Source organism: Henckelia pumila, chromosome 2 (assembly GCF_033568475.1).
Source record: "Henckelia pumila isolate YLH828 chromosome 2, ASM3356847v2, whole genome shotgun sequence".
Taxonomy (NCBI): domain Eukaryota; kingdom Viridiplantae; phylum Streptophyta; class Magnoliopsida; order Lamiales; family Gesneriaceae; genus Henckelia; species Henckelia pumila.
This window is the reverse complement of record NC_133121.1, coordinates 115,359,798-115,385,330: the sequence shown is the minus strand read 5'-3', so window position 1 is coordinate 115,385,330 and position 25,533 is coordinate 115,359,798. Positions and strand designations below refer to the sequence as shown.

Below are 25,533 nucleotides of genomic sequence, written 5' to 3'. Positions count from 1 at the left end.
ATCGCTGGAGCATTAGTCAGGCCAAATGGCATCACCATAAACTCTTAATGCCCATAATGTGTCCGAAAAGCAATCTTGGACACATCCTCCTCTCTGACCCAAAGCTGATGATAACCCGATCGCAGATCGATCTTAGAAAACACTGAAGCACCCTGCAACTGATCAAATAAATTCTCTATCCTCGGCAGTGGATACTTATTCTTCACGGTGACTCTATTCAGCTCTCGATAGTCAATACATAACCTCATGCTGCCGTCCTTCTTCTTCACAAATAAGACCGGCGCACCCCAAGGTGACACACTAGAGCGGATAAAGCCCTTCTCCAAAGCTCTTGTATCTGATCCCGCAACTCTTTCATCTCAGTGGGAGCAAGACAATACGGCGCCTTAGAGATAGGCACAGTACCCGACATCAGCTCAATGCTGAACTCCACCTCTCTGACTGGTGGGACTCCTACTACATCGTCCGGAAATACATCCGGAAACTCACGAACGATCTCAACATCTGCAATAGATCTAGAAGACGGCTAATCCGCTGCAACTACTAAACTTGCAAGGAAGCCCTGGCAACCCTTGCGCAATAAATTCTTTGCACGCACATAAGATATGACATGCGAAGCACCACTGCTTTGAGCTGCAAGGAATATGAAAGAATCTCCACCTGACGGATTCACTGAAACTGATCGCCTCCGAAAATCTATCGAAGCTCCATTAACTAATAACCAATCCATGCCAAGAATGAGATCAAATCTTGACATCGGTAAAACCACAAGATCGGCTCCAATCAGATTCCCTTGAAGCTCCAACTCAACACCATTAAGTACAATAGAGGTAGTAAGAATCTCGCCAGATGGCAAGGTAACATCATAGCCCGTAACAGCATCCTCAGGTATGATGCCTACCCGCCTAACGAATTCTTGAGAGATAAACGAATGCGTAGCTCCTGAGTCTAGCAACGCATACGTAGCATTACCTCTAACGAGGATCTTTCCTGCACTCAGAAAATGTCCCAACGCACATACAACTTAAGAATAATTAATAAAACCCATAATTCATAACAATGCCCTTAAGAATACTATTACCCAAATTCGTATTCATTTCATTTTATACTATACATGCAAGGACAATTAACCCAATTACTAACACGTAAAAATGAATTTCCCATTCAACTCATAATAGACATGCAAAACTATCGAATCTTAAATACAAAAGTTAGGATTACCCGTGATCAAAGACGTGTCTGGGTCAGCCTCCTCTACCTGCATGACATAAACACGCCCCGGGATGTTTCTCGCATTAGGGCAGTTCATCGCAACGTGCCCCGGTAGCTTACACTTGTAACAGACACCTGAACCAGCCATGCACTGCCCCGAATGAGGCTTCTGACAAGTCTTGCATAAGGGAATACCTCCAGGATTTGGGGCGGCTGCCCCTTTCTGCTGCGGCCTCTGTGGGCCCTGCTGCCTTTTCTGTGGTCTGGGAGGATTCGGGCCCTTAACCGGCCCAGTAAATTGCTTCTTCGCCAGCTGCGAAGACTGACCACGGAAAGGCTGCTGAAACTGCTTTTTCTACTGGTAAGCTGCTTGCATCTCCTTCCTCCCTTGCTCGGACCTCAAAGCTCTCTTCACTGCTGCACTATAATTCGCCACATCAGCCATGAAAACTTCGTGCTTGATATCCAGTCTAAGCCCATCAGTAAAGTGCCTCAGCCTCTCCTGCTCGTCATTCGCAATCAGGGGCGTGAAATGACATCCTCTCTCGAATTGCTTCACATATTCCGCAACAGACTTGTCTCCCTAACGGAGACTCATAAACTCCTTGATCAATCTGCCTCGTTCCTCTGCAGTGTAGTACTTCTCGAAGAACATAGTCCTGAAATTCGCCCAAGTCAGGGTCGTCAAGTTCACTCCGATTACAGATCCTTCCCACCAAAGAGCTGCATCCTCCTTAAGCATGTAGATAGCACATCGAACCCTGTCAGCATCAGTGACTCCCATATAGGCAAAGATGGTATCTAAAGATCGAATCCACTCCTCAGCAACAAGTGGATCGGTAGTTCCCCTGAACTCCTTGGGCTCATGCTTCTTGAATCTCTCCGCTACATCCTCCTCATGAGACTTCCTCGGCTGAGCAGCCTGGTTCTCGAGCAGTCTCGTAATCCCGGCCCACATGTTCACACTGGCCTGCTCGAATGGAGTAAGTGCAGGTGACGGAGGTGGATTCTGGTTCGTCTCATCGCCATTATTGGGGTTGGCTTCCTGAGGATTCCTTCGGGGAGCCATACTGCATTTTTCATAAATCTCTCACGTGATCGCAATGCATAACTAAGTATACTTAAAATTTTTCATACTTTAAACTAATATATCAAAAATCCTAAGCCCCATAAATAAACATAATTAAAACATTAAAACTTACAGACTGGTAGTGCGACTTCTGAGCTCCACGCAGTAGGCTAGTACCCTTCAAGGACCGCGCTCTGATACCAAATGAAACGACTCGATCCTACTACTACTATTTTTTTTACAAATAAATAAAAAATATTTAATATAAAATATATTTAAAAACTATGCATCCATAAATGAATAAATAAATAACTAATACTTAATATAATATATATATTTGAAACGTGTAAATATATATATATTAAATAATTACTTTCTAAAATAATTATAAACATAAACAATTTCCCATAAAAATATTCCAACTAAAAAAAAATCATAATAAGAATTTGCATGCAAATAAAATAAGTATAACCCATGCAATAAAATCATCATCAACCTCTCAATAAAAATTCTCACCTAAAATCCATAAACCCATAATTAAATTATAAAACATGTGCGGAAAACATAATAATATTCAATTCACTGAAAACATGACTAGCGATGGTCACGGGCTAGCCAACTGTCGGGATCTCATACGTCCTCACCGTCAGTCGGGGCAAAATGCTCTACATCAGTGTCTACCTGCTCACCTGCACCATTTAAGTCTAGTGAGCCTAGAGACTCAGCACGCTCTATCTCATAATAACAACATGAATAAAAGTGATGCACCATATAATACATTCAAGATACATAATAAATAATACATATATATCCATGCATGTCTTATTAATACATGTATCATAATAATCACATAACATAACATACATACTCGTACGTAATCATCATGCATCATAATAAGGGCATATCGTCATTTAAAAATTCTGAAGGTTATATCCATGTTGTGTGACGTGTCATGTTGATTGATCAATCTAAAACCAGCGTACGTGGCGGTGAGATCCCCACCTCTTGGCCCCTTCACCAGGCTGACCCCGGATCCGTAGGCAAAATAATCATAATCGTATGGAAAGGCAATCGGGCCCCAGCATCCCGACCCACAGTCCCGTGTCATATGGAAAGGTCTTCGGGCCTAGGCATCTCATATTCAATCCCGTAGGTTGTCACACACCCACTTCAACTCCCTTAAAATATTTTTCATTGCCCAGCATCACACATATACATATAGCATCATGCACATACATAAAATTTTTCATGATCTTATTTTCATAAAATATTGCCCGTAAATATATATTTAATTATTTAATAATAAATATAAAAACAATACTTTTTCATACTTAAAATATTCATGCAATAATTAAATATATATTTACGGATCATTCATAATTTTCATGGATTGGTTCAGGCTGCTGACTTCTAAGACTTAGGCCCATAAACTTCTAAACTGGCCCAATAACTCAACTTAAGCTCATTAACTTAAATTTAAGCCCAAATAATTTATTTAAGCCCAATAAGACATATTTGGTCCAATAACCAAGTTCAAGCCCATTTATCACCTAGACAGGCCCAATATCCTAAAAACTGGCCCAATAAATTCTACGGGCTCTAGGCCCATAAAAATTATTGGACTAACTTAAATAATTATTTAAGCCTAATTTATTAAACCCATGAAGCCAAATAATTAAATAACCCAAAATAGGCCCATAATCTCACTTAAAATATTAATTAAATTAAAAATTAAAACACCCGAACCCGACTAACACAACCCGGACCCGGACCCAAATGACTTGACCCGAAATTATTTTAGACCCGACCCGGACCCAAGACCCAATCCCGACCCACCTAAAAACCCATAACCCGAAATTAAAAAAAAAATAAAGAAACCCAATTTCCCGAAACCAAGCATGACCTGCATAAATTTTATGCTTGTCTCGGCCGTGCAGCATCAGCCCTTTATGGCCTGCTGCCGGCTAGCTCCGGCCACCCACCGGCCGAAGCTCCACCGCCCAGACGTAGCCCACTTCTGGGCGATTCCAACGAGCCAAGCCTCGACTAAAACCGATCCCTACACAGGCCTAGCGAACCACTTTCGAAAATCCCAAAACTGCCAACTTGTGAAGCAAACAAAAGTAGAAGGTTTCGGCCTTCATCCTCTTAGCCTTTAGCGACCGAACCAACATGAACTCTAGACCTATAGTGACCCTGGTACAACCCCTAACCAGTAGCAGCAGCCATGGCCGATCACATGAGAAGAAGAAAAAAAACAGAAACATCAATGTTCATGGCTTTAAAAGAAAAACTGCATACACATACATGCATAGCTCCAATTAAAAACGAATATAACATGCTAAATCATATAATTCATGCTCATATCAGAATATAGGACTTAGATGGTGGCCAAGGAGAGAATTCAAACGTGCCTTAATTTATTTTTCGACGAAAAACAAGATCACGACGCGTAGGACGATCAACGGGACGAACGGCTTCAAATCCTTGGATTAAATCTTCAAAAACTTGTGTGTGAAAGTGTGTTTTCTACTGAATAACGTGGTGATGAAGGAGAAGGAGATGGCGGCTAGGTATTATAAGTGAAGAAAGATTGAAGATAATAGGCTAGAATATTATTTGTTTTTTTAAAAATATATTGAGTTAGAATTTTGGGAAGATAACGTATCATATTTAATACAGAAAAATATATAACTCTTAAAAGTTAAATATATTTTCATAAATTTTCGTAATATATATTTATATAATTTTTAAAACTCCTTAAAAGTCTTTTAAATAACTTATTTTTGTGAAAATTGATTTCATATATATCTATATATATATATAAAAACTATTATTTTATGAAAATAATACCTTAAAATAATATTTTAAGGCTCTTAAAATTATCTCAAAAATATTTAGAATAAAATTTATATATCTCGTCCGTCCACGGTCCCGACTACGCGATCGAAAAACTTTATTTCTAAAAATCTCATAAATAACATAAATGCGGGTTAAATGCTATAAATAATATTTAAATCATGCAAATAAATTCAAGTAATCCACATAAAGTCATTTAACTCATTTTATAAATTTTAATTTAATTATTATTCCTAGTTATGCATGCGAAATCACCTAAGAAAATTCTGGGCGCTACATTAAGTGCCGAAAATATTGAAATAAATTGGTATATAATAAAAATCAATATAAAACATTAAATTTAGCAGTATAAATAATACGAAGATAATTATTGAAAAATAAAGCTTAAAACTTATTTAAATAGATGATTGATTATTATTTATTTTATTCCTATTATAATATGAGTAAATTTAAAGTTTTTTTAATTTTATATTATATCTAATAGAAAAAGTATTTGTTAAAATATTTCCTCATTTTTTTGTTTACATGTATTTTGTTTAACTATAAAAAAAATTACAACAATTATTATCAAAATTAAATTTGATATGATTTTGAAGGTTTTTAATGCAAATAAATAGAGTGATCAATTAATATATCAACATATTAAATATTATTTAAGTACTTTAACGTTCTAAGTAATTTTTATAGAAATAACGAAGTGATAATATATAATAAGTTTAAAATCACAGCATTTTAAGTTACTATTATATATATATAATTTTTTTTTCCTTTTTTATGAAGTTTATTTTAATTGTTATATTTCTATGTTAAATTAATCATATAAGTACTTTAACACTTCAAGTAATTCTAATAGAAGACAACAAAGTGATAATATATAATAAATTTAAAATCATAGTACTTTAAGTCATTTTTATAATTTTTTATTTATTTTATGAAAGTTTATTTTAATTGTTATATTTCTATGTTAATTAAGTGTTTTTTTAATTTATTTGTTCATTAGCCTATTTTCTTTTAATTTTTTGTCACGTTTTAAATTTGTTCATTAGCCTATTACTTCCACTTTACTCATTATTATCTAATTTATATAGAACAAAAGGATAAATAAGTATATAGACAATGAAAAAACTTTAGTCATACGTTCATACTTTTATAGTAAACTAATTTTTTTTGAAAATACTATATAATTTTTACTATAATCATTTATTTATTTTGCAAGACTTTTTATTAATATACTATTTGAAACAAATTTGGATTTTTGAATTTTTTTTCTATTTATTTAAAATATTTTATCAGAATTTGTCAAAATGGTATATAATTTTTACCATAAATATTTATTTATTTTCAAAACTTTTTAATATAATTTTTTGGTTACAATAATCTATTCCTTGATCGAATATTATTATAAAATTTTATATTGGAATATTGAAAATACATGGATGAAATGAAAGAAAAAAAATCATATAATAAATATGAAATTTATGTAACAATTTTTGTGACAATTTTACACAATTAATTAAGGGAGTAAACTCAAAGTTATAGGCTAATGAACAAATTTAAAATGTGAAAAAAAAATTAAAAGAAAATAGGCTAATGAACAAATTAGTTAAAAAAGAACTCTTAATTATTCTCATTATTAATTTAAATAAAAAATAATTTATATTTTATTTTTAACAATATTGCTGCTCACTTTTTTTATGATGTATAACAGTTAGACATCCGATTTGTGTCATTTAGTAGTCAATAAACATTTGGATTTTTTTTCACCTTCCAAAAGTAAAATATTTTACATTATAAAAATATTAGCCAAATATTGTGTGTGAAATTTTATATTATATAGTATACATAGTTTATCAATAATTAATTTTGAGGTAATAATTGAATATAAATGAAAAGTTAAATCCATATTCATTATTATGCAATAAATCACCACCTAAAGTTTGACTAAATTTTTAATCATTTTTTGCCCTTGTTTTTTACCTCATTTTTCCATAATTGCCCATAAATGTTTTTTGATTCATACACAATTTGAGGGCAAAATTATAAATGCACAATGAAAAACTTTGACCATCATTCATACTTTTATAGTAGAAGAGAAGATAGATGGATAGAAATAGATTAGATTAGATAGATAGATATTAGATATTAGATATTAGATTAGATTTAAAATATATCCGAAATTAATAGATGAAGGTAAAGTGCTTGTGCCTGTACTCATTAAAATATAATGCAATGGCCAATGGGATCTACTTACTGTGAAATGAAAAACTAAAGTTCCAGTAGGCTATGAAACGTAATGATTTCCTGTTCCTCTCAAGGTTTAGTCCTACGCTAGCAAATTAAAGTACCCTAACTAAAGCCAAGGAATGAAAAATATAAAATTTACAGCTGAGCAAAAATTAGCAATTACCTAAAAAGATGTACATCTATACGTGAGAATGGAAAACAGTTTTTAAGAATCAAAGCCGAAAATTGCAATATTTTCTGTGACGAGGGTAGCCAACTCCTGTAGCCTGAACGTGGGGATCCAACTCGATATGAACAAAGCAGCCAATATAGGATTGATCACCTTGAAATGCTATTGCGTGGTCTGGATGTCGTATCGCTCAAAGACCCTTGTTCCATTTTCAGTCCACCACCTCTCTGCCTCTTCCTCTGTGAAATGTTTTCTACTGTAGGAAACAACAAAACTGCTGAGTGGGGTGACCGAGGTGAACTAGTACAAATTATAAACGACCGTCTATAATCAAATCTACCTACAAAAAACTGAGTAAGATTTCGAGTGTTGAAGAAAATATGAGAATTCCACTAATTTTTTGAGAATAAGAGAGAAGGACAATTAAACAAGAAAAACTCTGTACAGATTACCTGAATCGTACTCTTCTTAGTTCATTGACGCCGTTTGGTAAGGAGACAAGAGTTATATACACACCAGGCTCATCGTGTATAATCCGCTCTGGCTTTTGTGCATCAGCCTTTGTTCCATTGGATAAAGGCGGACTCATTGAACCGTCACTAGATTCACTCTTGGGAGAAGTTATGCTGGTCATACTGCTTCCAATGGATGGGCGATTCATTTCACTTATTGGTTTCTCAATATTTGTATCCAAGTTGCTGCAGGCAATTTGTTCAGCAGGCAATCTTCGATTCATCTCCTTCAACTGCTTGAGTTTTGACTTGTCAATATAACGAGACTTAGAGATTCATTGTACGGTAATAAAGGTATCAAACCTGAATGGTCAGAGACTTGATTACTTCTTTGGCAACTTCACCTTTGTTGGCTTCATCTATGGCCCGTTCACTCATGTCTTTCAGTTGATTCGATTTTCTTTCCAAATCAGCTTCAAGAAGTTGATATTTGGTTGTAAGTTCTTCTAACTACAAAAGGATCAAGACATTGTATACATGGTGAAGGCTTCATAAGAAATGATAGAAAACCAGAACTGGAGTTTGACAAAACTCGACTTAGACACAGATGCCTAAAAGGATAATGAAGGAATCTAGTTATTACGTTTGATGTATGCTATATATTTAAAGACCTCACCTGTGCCTTTAAAAATTTGAGCTCTTGGCCTAGAGAATCATTGCTACTCCTTACGTCATCTGATGTTGCTTCTGATATGCGAAAAGGAGGTGGTGATGTTGTTGCATACCTTCCCAGAAATGGTGATGTTGACCGAGAAATCATTTTAGAACTAGGAGCAGATAATGAAATCAAATTCTTCAAAGCTCCATTCGAAGAAGTGCTCGCCCTCTCCCTCTCAGAAGGAAAAACAAGATTATCGTTTGACTCAGGTTTCATACTGAACGTGGAATTTCTTTCGGACTTGATTGAGTCAGCAGACGAGAATCTTGAAATTAATCTTGGTATATGAGGAGTCCCGGTTTCAGAATATTCACTCAGCCTACTAAGTGCGCCTACACTTTTAGCTTTATGAATACGAGGGTCTGATCCAAAATCCGTCACTCTCAATAATTTGGCAAAACAATCATCACATACACGGTAAGGCTTGTTCATGCTTGGGGCCAAGGAGGCTTTGAGGGACTTCCTAGTGCTACATGCTTTGCAAAATACGAGTCCACAATTATAACAGTTGTGACGTTTTCTTCTGAAATTGAAAGGGTTACGGCAGCCAGAGCACACGGAATTGTCTGCTTTACATATCCATTTATGAAGACATATGGCGGCAGTAAAATTTGAACCACAAGCTATATTCTTAACTTGTTTATCTTTCAAAAGGTTAACTTGAGTGGGTGTGTTACGGTCATCATTGTCACCATGGCCTAGTTGGCCACTTCTGCCCTTCCCCCAGGTATAAACTTCACCTTTCGAAGTCAAAACTGCCACATGATACGAACCACAAGCTATCTCTTCCACAAAACTGTCAGAAATATCGCCTTTTATACAAGTTGGCGTCTTTCCATCAGACCCTGGAACCCCCACTTGTCCATTAGCAGGGCTTCCCATGCTGTATACTCGTCCTGAAGACGTAAGAGCAACAGTGAGGTTATTCCCACATGCTACCCGAGAAAAATTTGTATCGGCCAAGGAAGAAATACACTCTGGAACTAATCTTGGCACATTTTCAACATGGCCAAGACGCCCTTTATCTCCATCCCCCCAAGTAAAAAGCTTTCCAGATAACGATATGTCAGATTGTCCTGAATTAGAAGATTGAGAAGTTACTTCCACAATTGCTGCAGTGTGCCATACACCACAGGCAACCCTAATCGTGCGTGATCCCTTTAAAGCTTCCACTTCTCTTGGAATATTGGTACCACAGCGATTTCCATGTCCTAGAGCGCCAAATGTTCCATCCCCAAATGTGAACAACCTGCCAGCAGATGTCAATATTGCTGTATGCCAAGGCCCACAAGAGATATATGACACTTGTACGCCCTCTATGGTGCCACCCACTTTTTTTGGGATCCAATGACTTGCCTCGCTTCTGTGACCGAGCAAACCACAGCCATGAGAACCATCACCCCAAGTATATAGATCACCAGAAAGTGTAATGGCACAGGTATGATACACACCACATGCTACCATTCCAATTCTCATCCCACTAAGAGCTTCAACAAGCTTTGGTTGGGATGTATCAGCTTCCATTCCATGCCCTAGCCTCCCACCCACTTCTTCACCCCAGCTGAACATTTCTCCTTGTTTAGTTACTAAAACAGCATGTCTGTGACCGCAAGCTATACTATTTACATCAAGAACCATAGTTGACTCCAGTGCCTTAGGTAAGAGATTGTCAGCCTTAATATCAATCGAATTATCACCTTTAGCCAAACCACCTCCTCCCACCACTCCGTCACCAGAGCTTTCTCCCCATATGAACACATCCCCCAGGCCATCAAAATCCTCCATACAAGAACCTTGACTTGATGAACTCACAGCACTAGAAAGGCTCAACCGAAATGTCTCACACCCAGACGTTCGGGAGGCATTGGAGTCGTCTACAGCCCCAGCGGAGAGCAAGATAGGAGAGTATGTTATTGATTCAGACTGAGGAATCTTGGCTACTGCAGTGTATGACACAATGTCAGCAAATGCTTTTCCCATTCGATTCTGAGAAATATTTTCAGCTCGCTGGGTATCTCCAGTATCCTGAAGAAATTAGACTTGTTTGATGAGAGGGAGTGATAGTATGGACATAGAAGGGAAATATTCCACACAGATTGGTTTATTTTCAAGAAGCAAAAGAAGAAATAAGATTCAGAAACTCACAGATGATGGGGGAATGACCCTTTGACCTTGTGGATGATCAGATAATGCACATTCACTTGGTACTTCATTTCTTAATTTCTTGTTGCTACCACGGGCAATTAGGGCTTTTAAACCAACAAACCAAGCCTCGGCTTCATCTTTATCTTTGCATATCTGTCAATTTTTAGAAACCAAATATGACACAGAAACGGTAAACATCTAAATCCAATTATTATTGCAGTATGGAATGCAAATATGTTTAACATCTAATATATCCCACATGACCAACATGTAATTAGAATACAATAAAAAAGAAAAAGAAAAGAAAACCTCACCAAATCCAAGGATCTATTATTATATATGAGTGAAAATGATTGGTATTCCTTCTCTGGCCGTGGATACCGCTGAAATATTGGCTGACAGGAGGAAGATGATCATGTCAGTCAAATGCTACGAATGTCAATACCATCATCACGTTTAGTAAAGGACGATTACTGTAAAAAGTTTCGACATACAGAATTTGAAAACGATAAGGAACATTTTACTAATTTTAAATATGTTGATGCAAACAAATCCATCCCCAAAACCAATTTTTGACTGCAGTTCAAGGAAAATCATCAAATAAGCCTGACTCTGAGATTCTAATGGCCTTTGAAGGTCGAACGTTTATCTACTTATTTGTGTAGCCCCTTTTGCAGTAAAGGAATCATCACCAAGATTTCCATTGCTTTTCCGATAACTAATGATAAATGCAAAACATTTGAATTTAGTATCCCAGTATACACTTGGAATTTTCCTCTCAGCAAACAAGGACAGATGGGTTTCTTTTTCTTTCAGACAATAATATTGAATAACAACAAATTGACCAAAATGGAACCAACCTATTAAGCAAATAAAACACAAAAAGGCTACTAATTTTCCGGGAAACATCATCGTGTAGTCCTAATAGGCAAAAGTACACATCGATCCAATAAAAATAATATCTCAAGTATTGTGCCTTTATATTGCATTTACTAACGAGGAATAAAATGAAGCAAAAACATAGATTTGTATACAAGCAACTCCTTCAATTTAGAAATCAAATATCACAATTACCGTCCTTTGTCCGGGAACTATCCGCGAAACTTGCCGTAACTCTAGTTGTTTTTCATCTTTGTCATAATACCATATCAATTTAGACTCATCCTGAAATTGATCCATAAGAACAAAGTAACTGAACTGGTACAAAAAGATGTAATATTTTCTGCACAATAAGAAGCTAAGGTCCATCAAATTCAACTTAAGAATCTGCTAGGATATTTATAATAAATAAAGCACGTAAAAATAACCGGTTGATCGAGAGCTGAAGTTTGATAAGGTTTTACTTTGGTGTAGAGTGTACTCAAATGGTACTTTGGTGATCGAGATATTCCGGCTCGAAGCATCAACAACTCAATTATTGAATTTACTATAAGCTAAGCCCATTAAATGAACTATCAGAACTTCCATATCAAAGAGGAAAATATACAAGGAGAATTATCATGTGAGCACGTACTTGTACTTACCAAAAATAAAAAATATATATATATCATGCAAATTACCACAACATGTATAAAGCGAATTACTAAAAAAATGCATAAAAATTGATAGGAATTTAAGATGGACAGAGCTTTTATGGCAATAAAACTTACTGTTGAAAGTCGAAATGGACAAAATTTTGGCTTCCCTCTACGCCCATATTTCAGCAAATATGCCCCTTTCTTTAGGGATGTGATGGCCTACTCAACAGAAACTTCTTAAGCATTAAAACTCAATCCCAATTTATCATCTTCTCTTTTTTCTAAAAAAATTACCATAAAGGAGCAGTATATGAAATCACTAACAAGTTCTCAACGCGATGATCAATTTGGAATGGAAAATGAACAGAGTAAATTTTGAGTACCTGGTCGATGTCTCTTTCCACCAGACTAGACCTCTGCAGATCACCCATTCAAGTTGTAATATGACTAGGCGCAGTAACCAAACAATTAAGCCAACACCCATTACAATAACAAACAAATAAAACACTCCCCTTCCTTTTCTGCACCATCTAACGCAGACCTGGGCTCCAAGATCCAATTTCTTGGTCTACCCCATCTCGTAACACCTCAAAGGCAAAATGGCTACTTCTTGGCGGAAAGATTTAAAGCATCAAGGAATATCAGGCCTTGGATCAAAATACAATCCACCAGAATTTTTTTATTTTTTTTTTAAAAAAATGCCTGCTTAACTCTGAAACAGCTGTAACCACTCGTAAAGAAGGAATCTGAACCACCCTAAAAAATAGTTCTCCAGAATTTCATACACATGTTTACATGACCATTGGAAAAAGTAAGCCTACAAAGAATTGGGAAAACGTCACTCATCATCTTTCTTCAAAAACATCAACGAATGCAATAGTAATGGAGTCGAATCAAGAACAAAAAAGGTGGGTTTTTTCTCCGCTTCCAATCATCAAATCTCTGGAAGCAACGATAACGAAGAAAAAAGAGACCGAGAAATATAATTTGAATGTGGAATCGGAAAGGGTGATTCTGTTACAGAGATTTGGATGGGTTGAGGCAAACGTGCAAACCTTGTATATATTTTCAATATTTTCTTTGCATTCTCTCTCTTTCTGTCACGTAAACTATTTGGAATCAACAAAATTTTTCTTCCGGGAAAATGCCAAAGCACCAACTGAAAGTTAGTTTGAATGTGGGATTTGATGATGGAGATGGCACAAGTTTGTTTATTTTCAAATAAGTCCAAAACAAACATTTTATTTCACAATTGCTCCCAATTATTTTGCATTTAATCGTTGTTATAATTATAATTTAATTTGCAGGCTCATCCAATAAGTTAGTGATAGTAGAAGATTAAGGTAGTGTTTGAGAGAGCTTATTAGAAGCACTTCTCAGTTTTTTCGTTAAAAAAATTGAAATTTTGTTAACGAAAAACTGATAAATGTTTTTTAGAAGCTCTCCCAAACACTAACTCCCAAATGATAATTTATCCAAGTCAACCAACCACCACGCACGTCTTCAAAGCACATTATTGTTGTATCAATGCATTGTATATACATTTCTCTCTGAACTATAATAGCAATAATAATACTATACTAATAATTTAAACGGACATTATTTAACATAGTACCAATATCCTATCTCGAGCATTTGGATACTGCAAGGGAAAAATTTTCTTTGCTGCAAGTTCTTTTAGATGAGGTTTCCTCTTGTCATTAGATGAGTAATACCAACATTTTTCTCCACGACTTCAAGATAATCAATTAGTTATTATCACTTACAATTGTTTAAATGACACTTCATATCATAAAATGTTACTACATCAATTATGCATTTGTCTGCAAATCCACGGTCCAGGCTAATGACAACCATAAGATTTGCATCAAAACAGGAAAATTCTGCACAGCATATCTAACCTGTTATTCGATCGATGGTCACTTGACGAATACACGGTATCCTAGAAATGCAACATAAATAGCAGACAATTTTTCACCCAAAATAATAATAATAGTAACAAAAAAAATCAGGAACAAAGCCAAACTTGTTTCCAATGGGATAAACTTGTATAATCTTAACTTGTGTCATAAAGATTCATTGCGAAAAGAAAGTTGACAATTCGAAGCATAAAAACAAGATGACTATTTCAAATTCAGAATCAAGCAGCTGCACCAAAAAGACTCCAGTCATTCACTTTGAAATTAGAGACAGCAACTTTAAAAATCTCCGCCATTGGCATAAAACCAGATTGTATAGCAGGTACTGCTAGGCCAGCTCCAACTGCGGAAGCACTTTCACTCAAAGGGCTACAATAGGAAAAGCAATGCAATGAACAAAAACTGATTGGTTTTGGCAACAATTGATATATTGTCACATCCATAATCAATATAGATTGAAACGAGAAGAAATTGTTGGATTAATGTTCTAGAAAATGCTAAAGAAGAAATGATTGAGCTTTTCAACTTACTTTATCAACATAGGCTCGTAACCAGTTATCAAAACATCTGTTGCAACTTCCTTGAGACGTAGATTAGCTAGATAAACCTAGAAAAACCGCGCCTTGAGATTCCAGAAACGAGCTTGAATACTGGCAGTTGGAAACAAGAAAATTGTTTACCTTTACAATGTTCTGTGCTTCCCTTCCCTGTCTTCCCTTTGACACGGCCTACAGGGCAAGAGGAAAAAACAAGAATTACATCATCCAATGAACTGAAGTGAATCAACTTGGAAACAAGTGTTAGGAATCTTGTGCACACCATTTGTCCAACAGCAGTAGTAATGATTGCAGGAGTGTTTATAAACTGCAATTGACAAGCCTCAAATATCCCTGACTGTTCGAGCACCTTCATTTATCATATCAGGTCGTTATTGAGGACGGGAAACGCCAAACTTCATCGTTGACTAATAAAACATAATCACTGGACTAGTATTGAATGAATCAAAACTCATCATACCACTGTCCCCTCGGCGTCTTGCTCATTGGCGAGGTCTCTAAGAAACCACGTAGCACTCCCTTGATCAGGCACATCGGCCTTCAAGTCGAGCAGTTCAAATACGAAGCTCTCATCGCGAGTTGGGTCTACAAAAACCTCCTGTGGAATATGCAAATTGATCAAAACAAGTGGGAAACACAGGGTGGTCGTAAAAACATACAAGAATTAACTGACCTGATGATCAGGTACTTGGCGAATGTCACTGACATCCTACACATAAAAAAAAAAAAAAAAAAAAAAAGGGATTTCACACACTAAAGCATCAATGAAAGCAAATTAATCCCTCCCAAAGAAAACAAATAGCTAACCTGGAAACGCGAGGGGAACGAAGTGGAGATTGCACCGCCGAAAAGAGGGCGTTGGGTGTAAATATTTTCAGCCATTTTGATTTTGCGTCTGCTTGGAGAATGGTGGCGTTAATGTGACGCCTGGTCCAATATATATGCGCACATAAATAAAAAAATGTGATTTTCCATCGAACTTGTGGGCTGTGGGCCTGTGGACAAAATATGCATACTATAACAGGAAACAAATTTCAATATTAATTGTACGGTAAAGTATCATTAGTATCTAAACCCAAACAAATATATATGTTCAGTCCCCTGTCAGAAAAATGTTTGTTTAAACTCCCTATGCCCACATTTTTTTCTCGGATGAAAATCAGTACAAAACATTGAAAATAAGGTACGAATACATGATATCCCAGTACAAAACATTGAAAATCTGGTATAAATTGTATGATTTTTGAGTACTCAAATATATAGATAAATATTGACATTAATGACAAATTGTATGTTTTGATGAAAATGAGTACAAAATATCAGAAATAGAGCACTAATATATGTTTTTTTGAGTACGAAATATGTTAGATCTGGTACAAATATATGATTTTTGAATACTAAAAATATTAATATTAATGACATATTTTTCTTATTAATAAAAATGTTCATGTTAATTTTATACTCAAAATCTAAGTTTTTGTACCAGATTTTCAATGTTTTGTATTGGAATATCATATATTCGTACCTTATTTTCAATGTTTTGTACTCATTTTCATCCGAAAAAAAATGTGGGCCCAGGGAGTTCAAACAAATATTTTTCTGACAGGGTACTGAACATGCATATGTGTTTGGGTTTAGGTACTGAATGCGAATTTACCCTTAATTGTAATTGTAATCACCTACCAAATCTAAAATTAATTTCAAACTTTCCAAATTCATATTAAAATTAAAATTAAAAATCTTGAAAAATAAAATAAAAAATATGTATCGATTAAGACATTTCATTATTGTTATTATTATTTGGTTTATCAATTGTTTCTTTATTATCTATCGTTAATAGATGTACTTTTAAAAAATAACCTCACTTACACGTTAACGTTTCCCACAAAATATTGTCAATTCAAAAATACAATTGTTACCTTGGTATCTTTTTGATGGTAAAAGGAAATATTTTTAATTTTGCCTCCATTGAAAATAAAAATAATAGAAGAATAAAACTTAAAAATAAATTTAAATTACTTTTTATTATAATAAAAATAATATTCATCGAGTTTTATGAGAATATATACTTTTGTAAAATAACTATACAAAACACTAAAAAACAATAATAAAATTTAATTCATAATTTTTTATCATAGACTTTACAACAAGATAATTATTTTTTTAAAAATTTAAATATTCGTTATAAAATTTTGTTCTACCAATTATCTAATTTCGCTCTTTACAGAAAGTAAAAAACAAATATAATAAAAAAATATTTGCAACAGTTAAAAAACACATATAAAAGGAAAATATGATAGATTAAAAAAATTTATTTAAAAGTAATGAACATAATTTTGGTCTTTAAATTCAAAGAAAAGTATAATATTTTATCTTTTTAGTTAAAATTTAAAATTTTAAACCATTTATAATCAATTTTTAAACTTCGAACAAACTGTAATATTTTTTTATTTTTTGCAAACAATTATTGTAAAAAAAACTTTTATATTTGGTTTTTGTGTATATACACTTAAAATTTTTTTATAATCTCACAAAATTCAATTAATTTATATATATGAAAATTTTACCCACTATATTAAATTAAAATAATAAAAATATTTAAATATAATTTGTAAATTATTATTTCAGTTTATTAAAAAATAAATTTAAATATTTTCCTTTTAGATATTGTTAAAAATGTGTTAATGAAAGTATGAAACAATATTTTCTAGAATTATAAGATTTTGTGGGACATGGAGTTTTAAAATCCTAAAGAGTTGTAGTATATAATGATGACAGAGGAAAATAGAAGGTCCGATATTATATCGGAGATACCATAATTTGAAAGAATTAATGCATCATTGTCAAAATTTAAATATTTAACCCAAAAAACATTCATTTTTTGTTTCCATAAATTTATTAGATTTTTTTTCAAAATTAATTTTAATAAAAAAATCAAATTTTTCGTCACACACAACATGTGTGCAAATATGCTAGTATTCATATATATTTTATCGCCCTTCTATATAATTTGCAAAAGAATTATATAAACGATGATATAATTGGTTAACACAATAAAATATTCAGCCGACGATGATACTGAATTTAGATCTATTGTGCATCAATACAAACATTTTTGCGTCAAGGAACCTTGCTCTTGGTTCAGTTTGTTTATAGACAAGCAAATGCAGCATCTCATTCTCTTGCTCAAGCTGCTCATTTATATGCTAGTACTTCTATTTTATTTGAAATTCCGCATTGTTTGCTCGAACATTTAGATGATATTTGTAATCCTTTGCAATTTGCATGATTAATGAAATTTCATTTAATTTCGAAAAAAAAAAAAACGGTTAACGCAAAATATGTCCTGGAAAAACAATATTTATCAATTAATTATAGTATGAAATTATGCAAGTCTCTACCCAAGTACCCAACTGCGTGCCACTGAAAGAAAAAAAAAAGCATCTGTCAAACCAGTTGAAGATGGATCATATCAGAAATTTCAAGAATCCATCGACAACTAGTTGTGCATTCATCCCTTCAAACGCCCACTGAATTCACGATGCGGTTCCCTATATCTGAGAAGACTTTGACATCCGTACCCCACAACCTGCACGCTCGTATGAAGAGTTGTATGCTCATTTTACAGTGTTTTAGGAATATCAAGAAATAATCAACAAATCAAACTGACCAGCAGTCGATTCCCACCGCGTTAGCCCCTTCTTTATCAGCCTTTTCATCGTCTCCCACATGAACCGTTTTACTGGCCTCTACAGATATATGATCTACAACATTCACTCGGTTTAAATAATCACCTAGAAATTCGAGGAATATCACTCGATGGAGCAACAACATCCAAGACAAGACTTTAAATGATAAGCCTAGTAAAGTAAAGTACATTCGCTTTCAGTAACAGATGGATACGAATTAGACGAGATCTATTAATGGCTTGTAAATCGGATTAGCGGCTTTCACACTTACCTAAAGCAGCTCTAAATATCTTCCCGTCTGGCTTCTCATACCCAACCTCTGAGGATATGATGACAGAGTCAAATCTAAATCCACAGAGAAAAATAATTATTGTAAGAAATAGTAGACAGTCCAACGGACCTAGGCCAAATGAGTAGTTCAAACCAATAAAATGGCCCCACGAGAGTTCCAAACAGTAGAAAAATTTATCTCGCTCAAATGCCAAAACAAAATTTAGTTACTTGTAAGCACTAGGTAATCACTTACAAGGAAACTTTGGTACTCACAAGTCTAATACATTGAGATCCTTCAATAATTTCCTCAAGCGGGTGTCAAAGTTGGACACGACGGCCATTTTGACTGAGAGATTATTCAGTTAAAAACATGAAAACAGGTTTACAACGACAATAAAAATTTTTTAAGATTCAATGATGGATGCAACAGAACACAAAGACACATGATGACCTCCAGAATCTTTCAAACACAAAATCGTTTCATAAGCTCCATCAGGAAGATGCCAAGCATCCCCATTTGCATAATGCTGTTAAAGAACATATCAGATGAGATTCTAGAAACCCATCGTGTTTTACAGGTACCATTACCTAAAAATTCCATGAGTAATATGATAAAGAAAATTTGAGAGAGCCACCTAGTTTGAACAACTAGAGCCCAAAAAAGCTCACCTCATACACTTCTTCAAAGTAATCCTCATTGTCACAGCCGGTGGCCTCAGAAACCACAAGTTTCCAAAATGGTCTGCCATCACCCTGTCAGTTATAGAAAAATTCGGTTCTTAGTTCAGAAAAAATTGATGCTTTTAAACTTGACCAACTTGTTAGGACTCCCACTATCATCAATAGTTGTTTCAAGAGCCTAAAATGTCCTCCATTTTAATCGGATTTAAGCACATAACCAGGTGAAGAAACAAAAGTATCACCAGTCTCTTTCTGATTTTTTTCACATTTAACTCTTTAAATAACTTACACAATGCGAAACATGCCTCCAGTGGCGATAATTGAGTACATTCCAAACACACGACATAAACAACAAAAGTGTCAATGATCAACAACTCTCATCAAATAGACTAGAGCATTCCATCGTCATAATTATATCATTGAAGACGTAAAGTAGCCTCTATCCTAAATAACCAGAATCAGAGTTCCAAAAGCATGAAAATAGTATATTTGGGTGAAAGTGAAGATTTGGATTCTTAAGTGTGTTTGTCCTGCCATTTCTTGAAAATTCCTTTGAAACTCGGAGACATATAAACCTGGTATCGAAGTTTTTCATGCCAAGGAGCTGAGAAAGCTCTTCTGAATCCTTGTTTTATCTCAGCTGCAGTAGTTTGTAAACCTGTGGTAGGCACCATTCCAAGAAGACACATCAACACTAGAATTCAACAACCGTGCAGCTCAATAGAATTAAATCGACACCAAGATATCATCTTTTACCGAGAAAATTCATTCAATGTAAAGAAAAACATATCATATGTCATAACTAATATCATGCCAAGATAGAATCGACCAGGTCCTGGCCCAAACTAACCATATTTTTGGCCGATGGTATGATAAGTGACTTCTACTGGCTTAGCTAATTGCAAGAGTGTGCCCCCGGCATCCAATAACAATCCATCATATGCTCTTTTCAAAATTCCTCCTTTACCTGTGCCACAAAATATATATATATATTCATACAGCAAAAAATAAAGAAACGGAGCTATGGGTCTGATATGCAGGCTGAGGTCGTAAGGATCAACCCCTCCGCCGGCGATACATCGCCCCTAGCGCAAGTTAGCAAAGGGTGGGTGGCCTTCCGGACAACGGACGCCACCATGCTTATTGGGTAGTGTTGTATGAGGTGCTTAACCTGTGTGAAGTGGGGCGCCACAAGAAATGGAAGAGAATTGAATGGGAATTGATTTCAAGGGCTTGAATGCTCTCAGAACAGAGTAGGCCTCCATTATTTTGCCTTGCCTTGCTGCGGCTCAATTTCATTTTATGATTATGAATTTATGATGATGATATAGGCGAAATCATTATTTTTTATTTTTTATTAAAAACATGTTAATAATTAATTTAATTTATTTTTATTTTTATTTTTTTTATACGAGGAGGAAAGGTAAAATTCGAAGTCGAGATTATGCCAATTGAAATACAAACTCGTCTCAATTAATTAATTTTTTTTTCAGTTTTTACATTTTTGTTATAATAAAATAATGATTTGCTAGAATGAAATTTGTCAAGAAGGCTATGTCGATTATGTTTATGTTTCCATATTAAAATATTCTGTGTTATATAATTTTTCGAATGATTATTATATTTAAACTACAAAAACTTTAAAATATTTTTATAGTAGTTGTTTTGTGATAATATAATCCACTTGTAAATTCAAAAATATAGAAAGCGTTGTTTTTTTTAAAAAAAAAACACATATATAGAAAAAATTATTTGAGTCAGTAACTGATATCTTATTTTGTATTTTTAATCATACCTTATTATTTTTCATTGATTCGTTTTGAACTAATAATTATTAATATATATAACAATTTCAGTTTGTATTAAATTTTCTTATTTATTAATGTAAATAGATTTTGCATTTAAAATTTAAGTCCTTTTAAATGTATATGTATATGTATATATATGTTAACTTCTTTGTATCATTAATTAAAATTTTAAAACTATATAATTGTATTAAATCAATAACCTTGTGTTTAAATTTAATATATAATACGGAAAAATTATCATGACTTTTTAACTCTATGAGTTATCAAAATTTTATGATTTTTGTAACTATTTTATTAAAATGACTTATAATTATAATTTGATTTTTTTTAGTTGTATAATTTGATTTTTTTTAGTAGAATTATAATTTGATTTTGATTTTAAATTATTGTAATAAACCAGTGAAATAATTTTGAAAGAGAGGAGAGGAGAGGAGAGTTCGTATGTAAATTAAAAATAAAAAAATCAATTCAAAAGTTTGGATTGGATCACAATTATTGACAATTATAATAGTACTTTATTATACCTTAATATTTGAATGTTAATAAATTTTATGAAATTTCATGAAGTTGTTAAAAGTTTGTTAAAATTCTGAAGATTTTTAATGAAGTTTTTAAAAAGTAAACATTATTTGAATTTTTAAAATTTTATATAATTCTATTTTAAATATCAATATCACGATAAGTTAAATCCTACTTATACAGGCACTGCCTTGAGATAGATCTAACGGTTGATAAATGAATTCAATATCACAATATTTTTCTAGATTCAACGGAAATCTAAATTAAAATAACCGTAGATTTTAAAAATCTAAAAAGTTAATCAAAATTGCTGTATTTATTTTAAAATACTCCTCCGTTGGATTTCCACGATTCCCAGACAACACATCGGACCACGGTATTCCTCCGCCCGCCCTAAAAATTCTACCATTTCCCTTCTCAATTTTCACTTGTCAGCTAACCAGCTTGGTGGGGTTCATGTCTCGATCTAGGATTCGTGTCTGATTTTTCATTTTTCCGTTGTTGATTTACAAAAATCAAGCAAATTCTTATCCATCACAAATCCTGCTGCCTTTAATCTAAACCCACTGTGTTTTCCTCCAAAAAAAAAAAAAAAAAAAAAAGCTTTCTTTAGGGAGGAATTTCGTATGGAGATATTGAAGGGTGGTTTAAACGTTTCAGATGAGATGTTGGGTACTTTTGCGCCGATAATTGTTTACTGGGTGTATTCAGGAATATACGTGATGTTAGGATCGCTAGAGAGTTACAGGTTGCACACAAAGAAAGAGGAGGATGAGAAAAATTTGGTGCCTAAAACAGATGTGGTCAAAGGGGTCCTCCTTCAGCAGGCTTTTCAGGCAGTTGTCGCCACTATGCTCTTTGCTGTAAGCTTATTCTTTTCTTTCATTTTGCTATATTTAGCTTGTGCGTCAATTGATCAATGTAATAAGCCTGGCCATGTAAGCAGGTACTTTTATCTATAATAATATGAGTGATTCAGTGGAGGGGGGAGGACTATTTTTGTGTTGCATGTGGAGCAGAGATGCATTTACAATTGGAATAATAAGCATGGTTTGGTTTTACCCCCATCATATTGTGTTGATAAAGAGGCGTGGTTTTATTTTATGCTGACAACGCATCTTGGAAACATTTATGGTTGTTCCTTTCCTTGCTTGTGATATTTTTTTTTTTTTTAAAACAGGTGCTTCATAACTAACTGGTTTTCAGTTGTTTTTTTTTTTGTTGGTGAAAAGGATGGATGATGTTTTTGGTTAAAGGGACTCGTCCTTTCAAAACTATTTTCCGAATCGTGTTCCTTTGTTATGCGCTTGAGCTGAATTACTGTCCTCTGCAAGGGCATCGATAATAAAGATGTTATCCTTTCGATATTCTTCAATTCATTGAATTTTGGAAGTGAATATCAGTTGTTTGTGATTCCCTGCTGATTTTTATAATTGTATTTCCATCTTGTTTGGGTTTTGTCTCTGTGGCTTGCAGCATCTGAAGAGAGTTAATCATCCTCTTGTTCCTTCGAGTCAATGACATCTGCCTTATTTGGTACCAATGCAAAAACTAACTTTGTCTTCTTAAGTGTCTCAGTGATTAATTTTTAATAAGTGGACAACTTAGATGGAGGAAGTTAAGGTTTCTAGGAATTATCTACTGCCACAGCTGTTTTACACATATCTAAATATCTTCCATCTGGCTTTTCCTACCCATGCGTGGAACCTGATATGGAGAAGGACTAGCTGATCTGAAAAAAATTCCAAACGTTTTCTTCTTTTGTGATGCACATGGAATCTGAAACCCAAGAAAATATGGATTGCTTGAATAGGAACATTATTTTTTTGTCCTTTCGTATTCCTTCTCAGGCCTTAGGGTGTCTCCGTTTTGCTCTTTGTTAGTGCTCAGGGTGGTGGTGACATGAAGACATTTTCAATTCCCTATCAGTTGCTTTGTCTTTAGAACAAGTATTACTGATTTGGGGAGATGAATCAGCCTACTCAGTAATTTAATGGCATTTTTCCCACTTAACTTTTATCTGCCATGTGCAGAGGTCCTTTTAGGGTGATTATGGATCCTCCACTTGCAATAACTTACGGATATATTTGTCATGAAGGGTGCACCTGCAGTAAATGTTATCTCACAAGTTACGAAATTCCCTGATGAATATGAAACAAATTTCGTAAATTTCTTGTTTTGACGGCAGCAGACTTTCTCAATTTATGAACTTCACTGTGAATATATTTAATAAATATTGCATGAATGTCATATATTACATCCCTACTCAATAAATGTTTAGTTTCATCATGTAGGTTACTGGAAGCGACAACTCCTCACATCCTCTTCCTGCTTCCCTCATTGTTCTTGCTCGACAGTTTTTTGTGGCAATGGTGGTAATAGATACATGGCAATATTTCATGCATCGATACATGCACCACAACAAGTTCTTGTACCGACACATCCACTCTAAGCATCACCGGCTTGTTGTCCCATACGCCTTTGGAGCTCTATACAACCACCCCTTGGAGGGTCTTATTCTAGACACGGTTGGTGGGGCTTTATCTTTCCTTGTCTCAGGAATGTCGCCTCGAGCTTCCATCTTCTTCTTCTCATTTGCTACCCTTAAAACCATTGACGATCACTGTGGTCTATGGCTGCCAGGAAATCTTTTCCAGCTTTTCTTCAGAAACAACTCTGCTTATCACGATATTCATCACCAACTATACGGAAACAAGTACAACTTTTCTCAGCCCTTTTTCGTGACATGGGATCGGATTCTTGGTACTTATATGCCTTACTCTATTGAGAAGAGAGCTGCCGGGGGTTTGGAGGCACGGCCTTGTAAAGAGTGCAAGGAAAACTAACTGGGACGAGAAATTGCTACAATTACTGGTGTGTATCGTTATAGTTTTTGTGTTGTATTTTCCTTGGTTGATGGTTTGGTGTCTTATGGATTATGATTTGTGCATATCCTTATTTATTTATTTTAAGTTGTATTATTATAGTTAGCTGTTTCCCGTGTAACCATTTAATTTGTCGGACTAATGCAACAGCTTTTCAAGATTCAAATGTCGCACTGAATTATTTTTGTATATTTGGTTCGTTACTTTGATAAACATTTTTAAGAATTAATCGAATCCAAAATAAATTATTTAACACAAAAAAATTTAATATGTATGATGTGCGAAACAACGCTACTTAATTGATAAAGTTCAACTCTAAGGACCCGATTTTACTCTATTACTTAATTTGTGTGTTAAAAATATGTATTTATAAATATCGGTTTATAGACGATATTAAATTGCATATTTGATTTATAAATCACACAGGAGTTGAAATAACTCAAACCGGGTCAAGTTTTAACCCCGAATGAATAAAATAAGACACACATTAAACCAATACATATCTAATTACTATATACGGATATATATTCTATTTCTCTCTCCTCGGTATTCATCATCGTCATCTTCTCTCTGCTTTCCCGATCCTCATTCTTTTCTTTTCAAAAATTTTTTTTCTCACTTTAAACGCTCATATCTTCTTCGTTTTTGGCTGGATTTCAAAAGTAAATATAGTTCCGGAATCCTCGCGACGAGAGCTATCTTTCGGTACCCATATTTCATATTTTTATTGAAATTTCCGAAAACCCGTCGCACCAGCCGCCGTCGTTCGCCGCCGTTCGCCGCCGCCGATCGTCGCCGGAGTTTAGGGGTAGGTTGT

At 34.4% G+C, this 25,533-nt stretch overlaps 4 protein-coding genes across 10 annotated transcripts; 1 reads left to right on the top strand and 3 right to left on the bottom strand.

Moving 5' to 3' along the window:
- Positions 1 to 7,455: 7,455 nt before the first annotated feature.
- LOC140879888 (PH, RCC1 and FYVE domains-containing protein 1-like) lies at positions 7,456 to 13,765 on the bottom strand. Of its 2 annotated transcripts, none has more exons than XM_073283846.1 (9): positions 12,769 to 13,765; positions 12,518 to 12,604; positions 11,943 to 12,032; positions 11,183 to 11,263; positions 10,869 to 11,021; positions 8,682 to 10,748; positions 8,369 to 8,515; positions 8,006 to 8,298; positions 7,456 to 7,809 (listed from the first exon to the last, which is right to left on the bottom strand). In XM_073283846.1, exons 1-9 carry the CDS (start codon positions 12,814 to 12,816, stop codon positions 7,716 to 7,718), a joined length of 3,060 nt encoding a protein of 1,019 aa, XP_073139947.1. In that variant the 5' UTR covers positions 12,817 to 13,765; the 3' UTR covers positions 7,456 to 7,715. The 2 variants fall into 2 exon arrangements, with proteins under 2 accessions (XP_073139947.1, XP_073139948.1); XM_073283847.1 differs by having other exon boundaries at positions 7,456 to 7,807; positions 8,213 to 8,298.
- Positions 13,766 to 14,000: 235 nt separating this feature from the next.
- LOC140879603 (uncharacterized) lies at positions 14,001 to 15,765 on the bottom strand. Its single transcript, XM_073283391.1, has 7 exons — positions 15,669 to 15,765; positions 15,535 to 15,570; positions 15,322 to 15,459; positions 15,124 to 15,210; positions 14,985 to 15,032; positions 14,835 to 14,911; positions 14,001 to 14,673 (listed from the first exon to the last, which is right to left on the bottom strand). The coding sequence occupies exons 1-7, from the start codon at positions 15,741 to 15,743 to the stop codon at positions 14,526 to 14,528; spliced, it is 609 nt and encodes a 202-aa protein (XP_073139492.1). The 5' UTR covers positions 15,744 to 15,765; the 3' UTR covers positions 14,001 to 14,525.
- A 2,428-nt stretch (positions 15,766 to 18,193) lies between these two features.
- LOC140879601 (uncharacterized) lies at positions 18,194 to 20,803 on the bottom strand. 4 transcript variants are annotated; one of them, XM_073283383.1, is made up of 9 exons: positions 20,676 to 20,803; positions 20,355 to 20,471; positions 20,080 to 20,162; positions 19,493 to 19,576; positions 19,275 to 19,350; positions 19,097 to 19,169; positions 18,822 to 18,895; positions 18,532 to 18,721; positions 18,194 to 18,450 (listed from the first exon to the last, which is right to left on the bottom strand). In XM_073283383.1, exons 1-9 carry the CDS (start codon positions 20,767 to 20,769, stop codon positions 18,381 to 18,383), a joined length of 861 nt encoding a protein of 286 aa, XP_073139484.1. In that variant the 5' UTR covers positions 20,770 to 20,803; the 3' UTR covers positions 18,194 to 18,380. The 4 variants fall into 4 exon arrangements, with proteins under 4 accessions (XP_073139484.1, XP_073139485.1, XP_073139486.1 ...); XM_073283384.1 differs by having other exon boundaries at positions 18,532 to 18,655; XM_073283385.1 differs by having other exon boundaries at positions 18,532 to 18,625.
- A 1,366-nt stretch (positions 20,804 to 22,169) lies between these two features.
- LOC140879602 (sphinganine C4-monooxygenase 1-like) lies at positions 22,170 to 24,905 on the top strand. 3 transcript variants are annotated; one of them, XM_073283389.1, is made up of 3 exons: positions 22,566 to 22,694; positions 23,865 to 23,959; positions 24,126 to 24,905. In XM_073283389.1, exons 2-3 carry the CDS (start codon positions 23,924 to 23,926, stop codon positions 24,675 to 24,677), a joined length of 588 nt encoding a protein of 195 aa, XP_073139490.1. In that variant the 5' UTR covers positions 22,566 to 22,694; positions 23,865 to 23,923; the 3' UTR covers positions 24,678 to 24,905. The 3 variants fall into 3 exon arrangements, with proteins under 3 accessions (XP_073139489.1, XP_073139490.1, XP_073139491.1); XM_073283390.1 differs by lacking the exon at positions 22,566 to 22,694 and adding an exon at positions 23,352 to 23,367; XM_073283388.1 differs by lacking the exon at positions 23,865 to 23,959 and having other exon boundaries at positions 22,170 to 22,694.
- The last annotated feature ends 628 nt before the right edge of the window (positions 24,906 to 25,533 follow it).

Excerpts from the sequence above, each read along its gene's own strand:
- LOC140879888 (XM_073283846.1), bottom strand. The coding sequence starts at position 12,816 with ATGGGTGATCTGCAGAGGTCTAGTCTGGTGGAAAGAGACATCGACCAG. Across the intron at positions 11,264-11,942 it reads TAGTTCCCGGACAAAGGACG|CCAATATTTCAGCGGTATCC; the intron begins GTAATTGTGATA and ends TCCTCCTGTCAG. Across the intron at positions 11,022-11,182 it reads ATAATAGATCCTTGGATTTG|ATATGCAAAGATAAAGATGA; the intron begins GTGAGGTTTTCT and ends AAAAATTGACAG.
- LOC140879603 (XM_073283391.1), bottom strand. The coding sequence starts at position 15,743 with ATGGCTGAAAATATTTACACCCAACGCCCTCTTTTCGGCGGTGCAATC. Across the intron at positions 14,912-14,984 it reads AAGCACAGAACATTGTAAAG|GTTTATCTAGCTAATCTACG; the intron begins GTAAACAATTTT and ends CGGTTTTTCTAG. Across the intron at positions 14,674-14,834 it reads TACGAGCCTATGTTGATAAA|CCCTTTGAGTGAAAGTGCTT; the intron begins GTAAGTTGAAAA and ends TTCCTATTGTAG.
- LOC140879601 (XM_073283383.1), bottom strand. The coding sequence starts at position 20,769 with ATGGAGGCCTACTCTGTTCTGAGAGCATTCAAGCCCTTGAAATCAATT. Across the intron at positions 19,351-19,492 it reads ACTTTGAAGAAGTGTATGAG|CATTATGCAAATGGGGATGC; the intron begins GTGAGCTTTTTT and ends GTTCTTTAACAG. Across the intron at positions 18,722-18,821 it reads GATATTTAGAGCTGCTTTAG|GCTTATCATTTAAAGTCTTG; the intron begins GTAAGTGTGAAA and ends TTACTTTACTAG.
- LOC140879602 (XM_073283388.1), top strand. The coding sequence starts at position 22,458 with ATGGAGATATTGAAGGGTGGTTTAAACGTTTCAGATGAGATGTTGGGT. Across the intron at positions 22,695-24,125 it reads TCGCCACTATGCTCTTTGCT|GTTACTGGAAGCGACAACTC; the intron begins GTAAGCTTATTC and ends TTCATCATGTAG.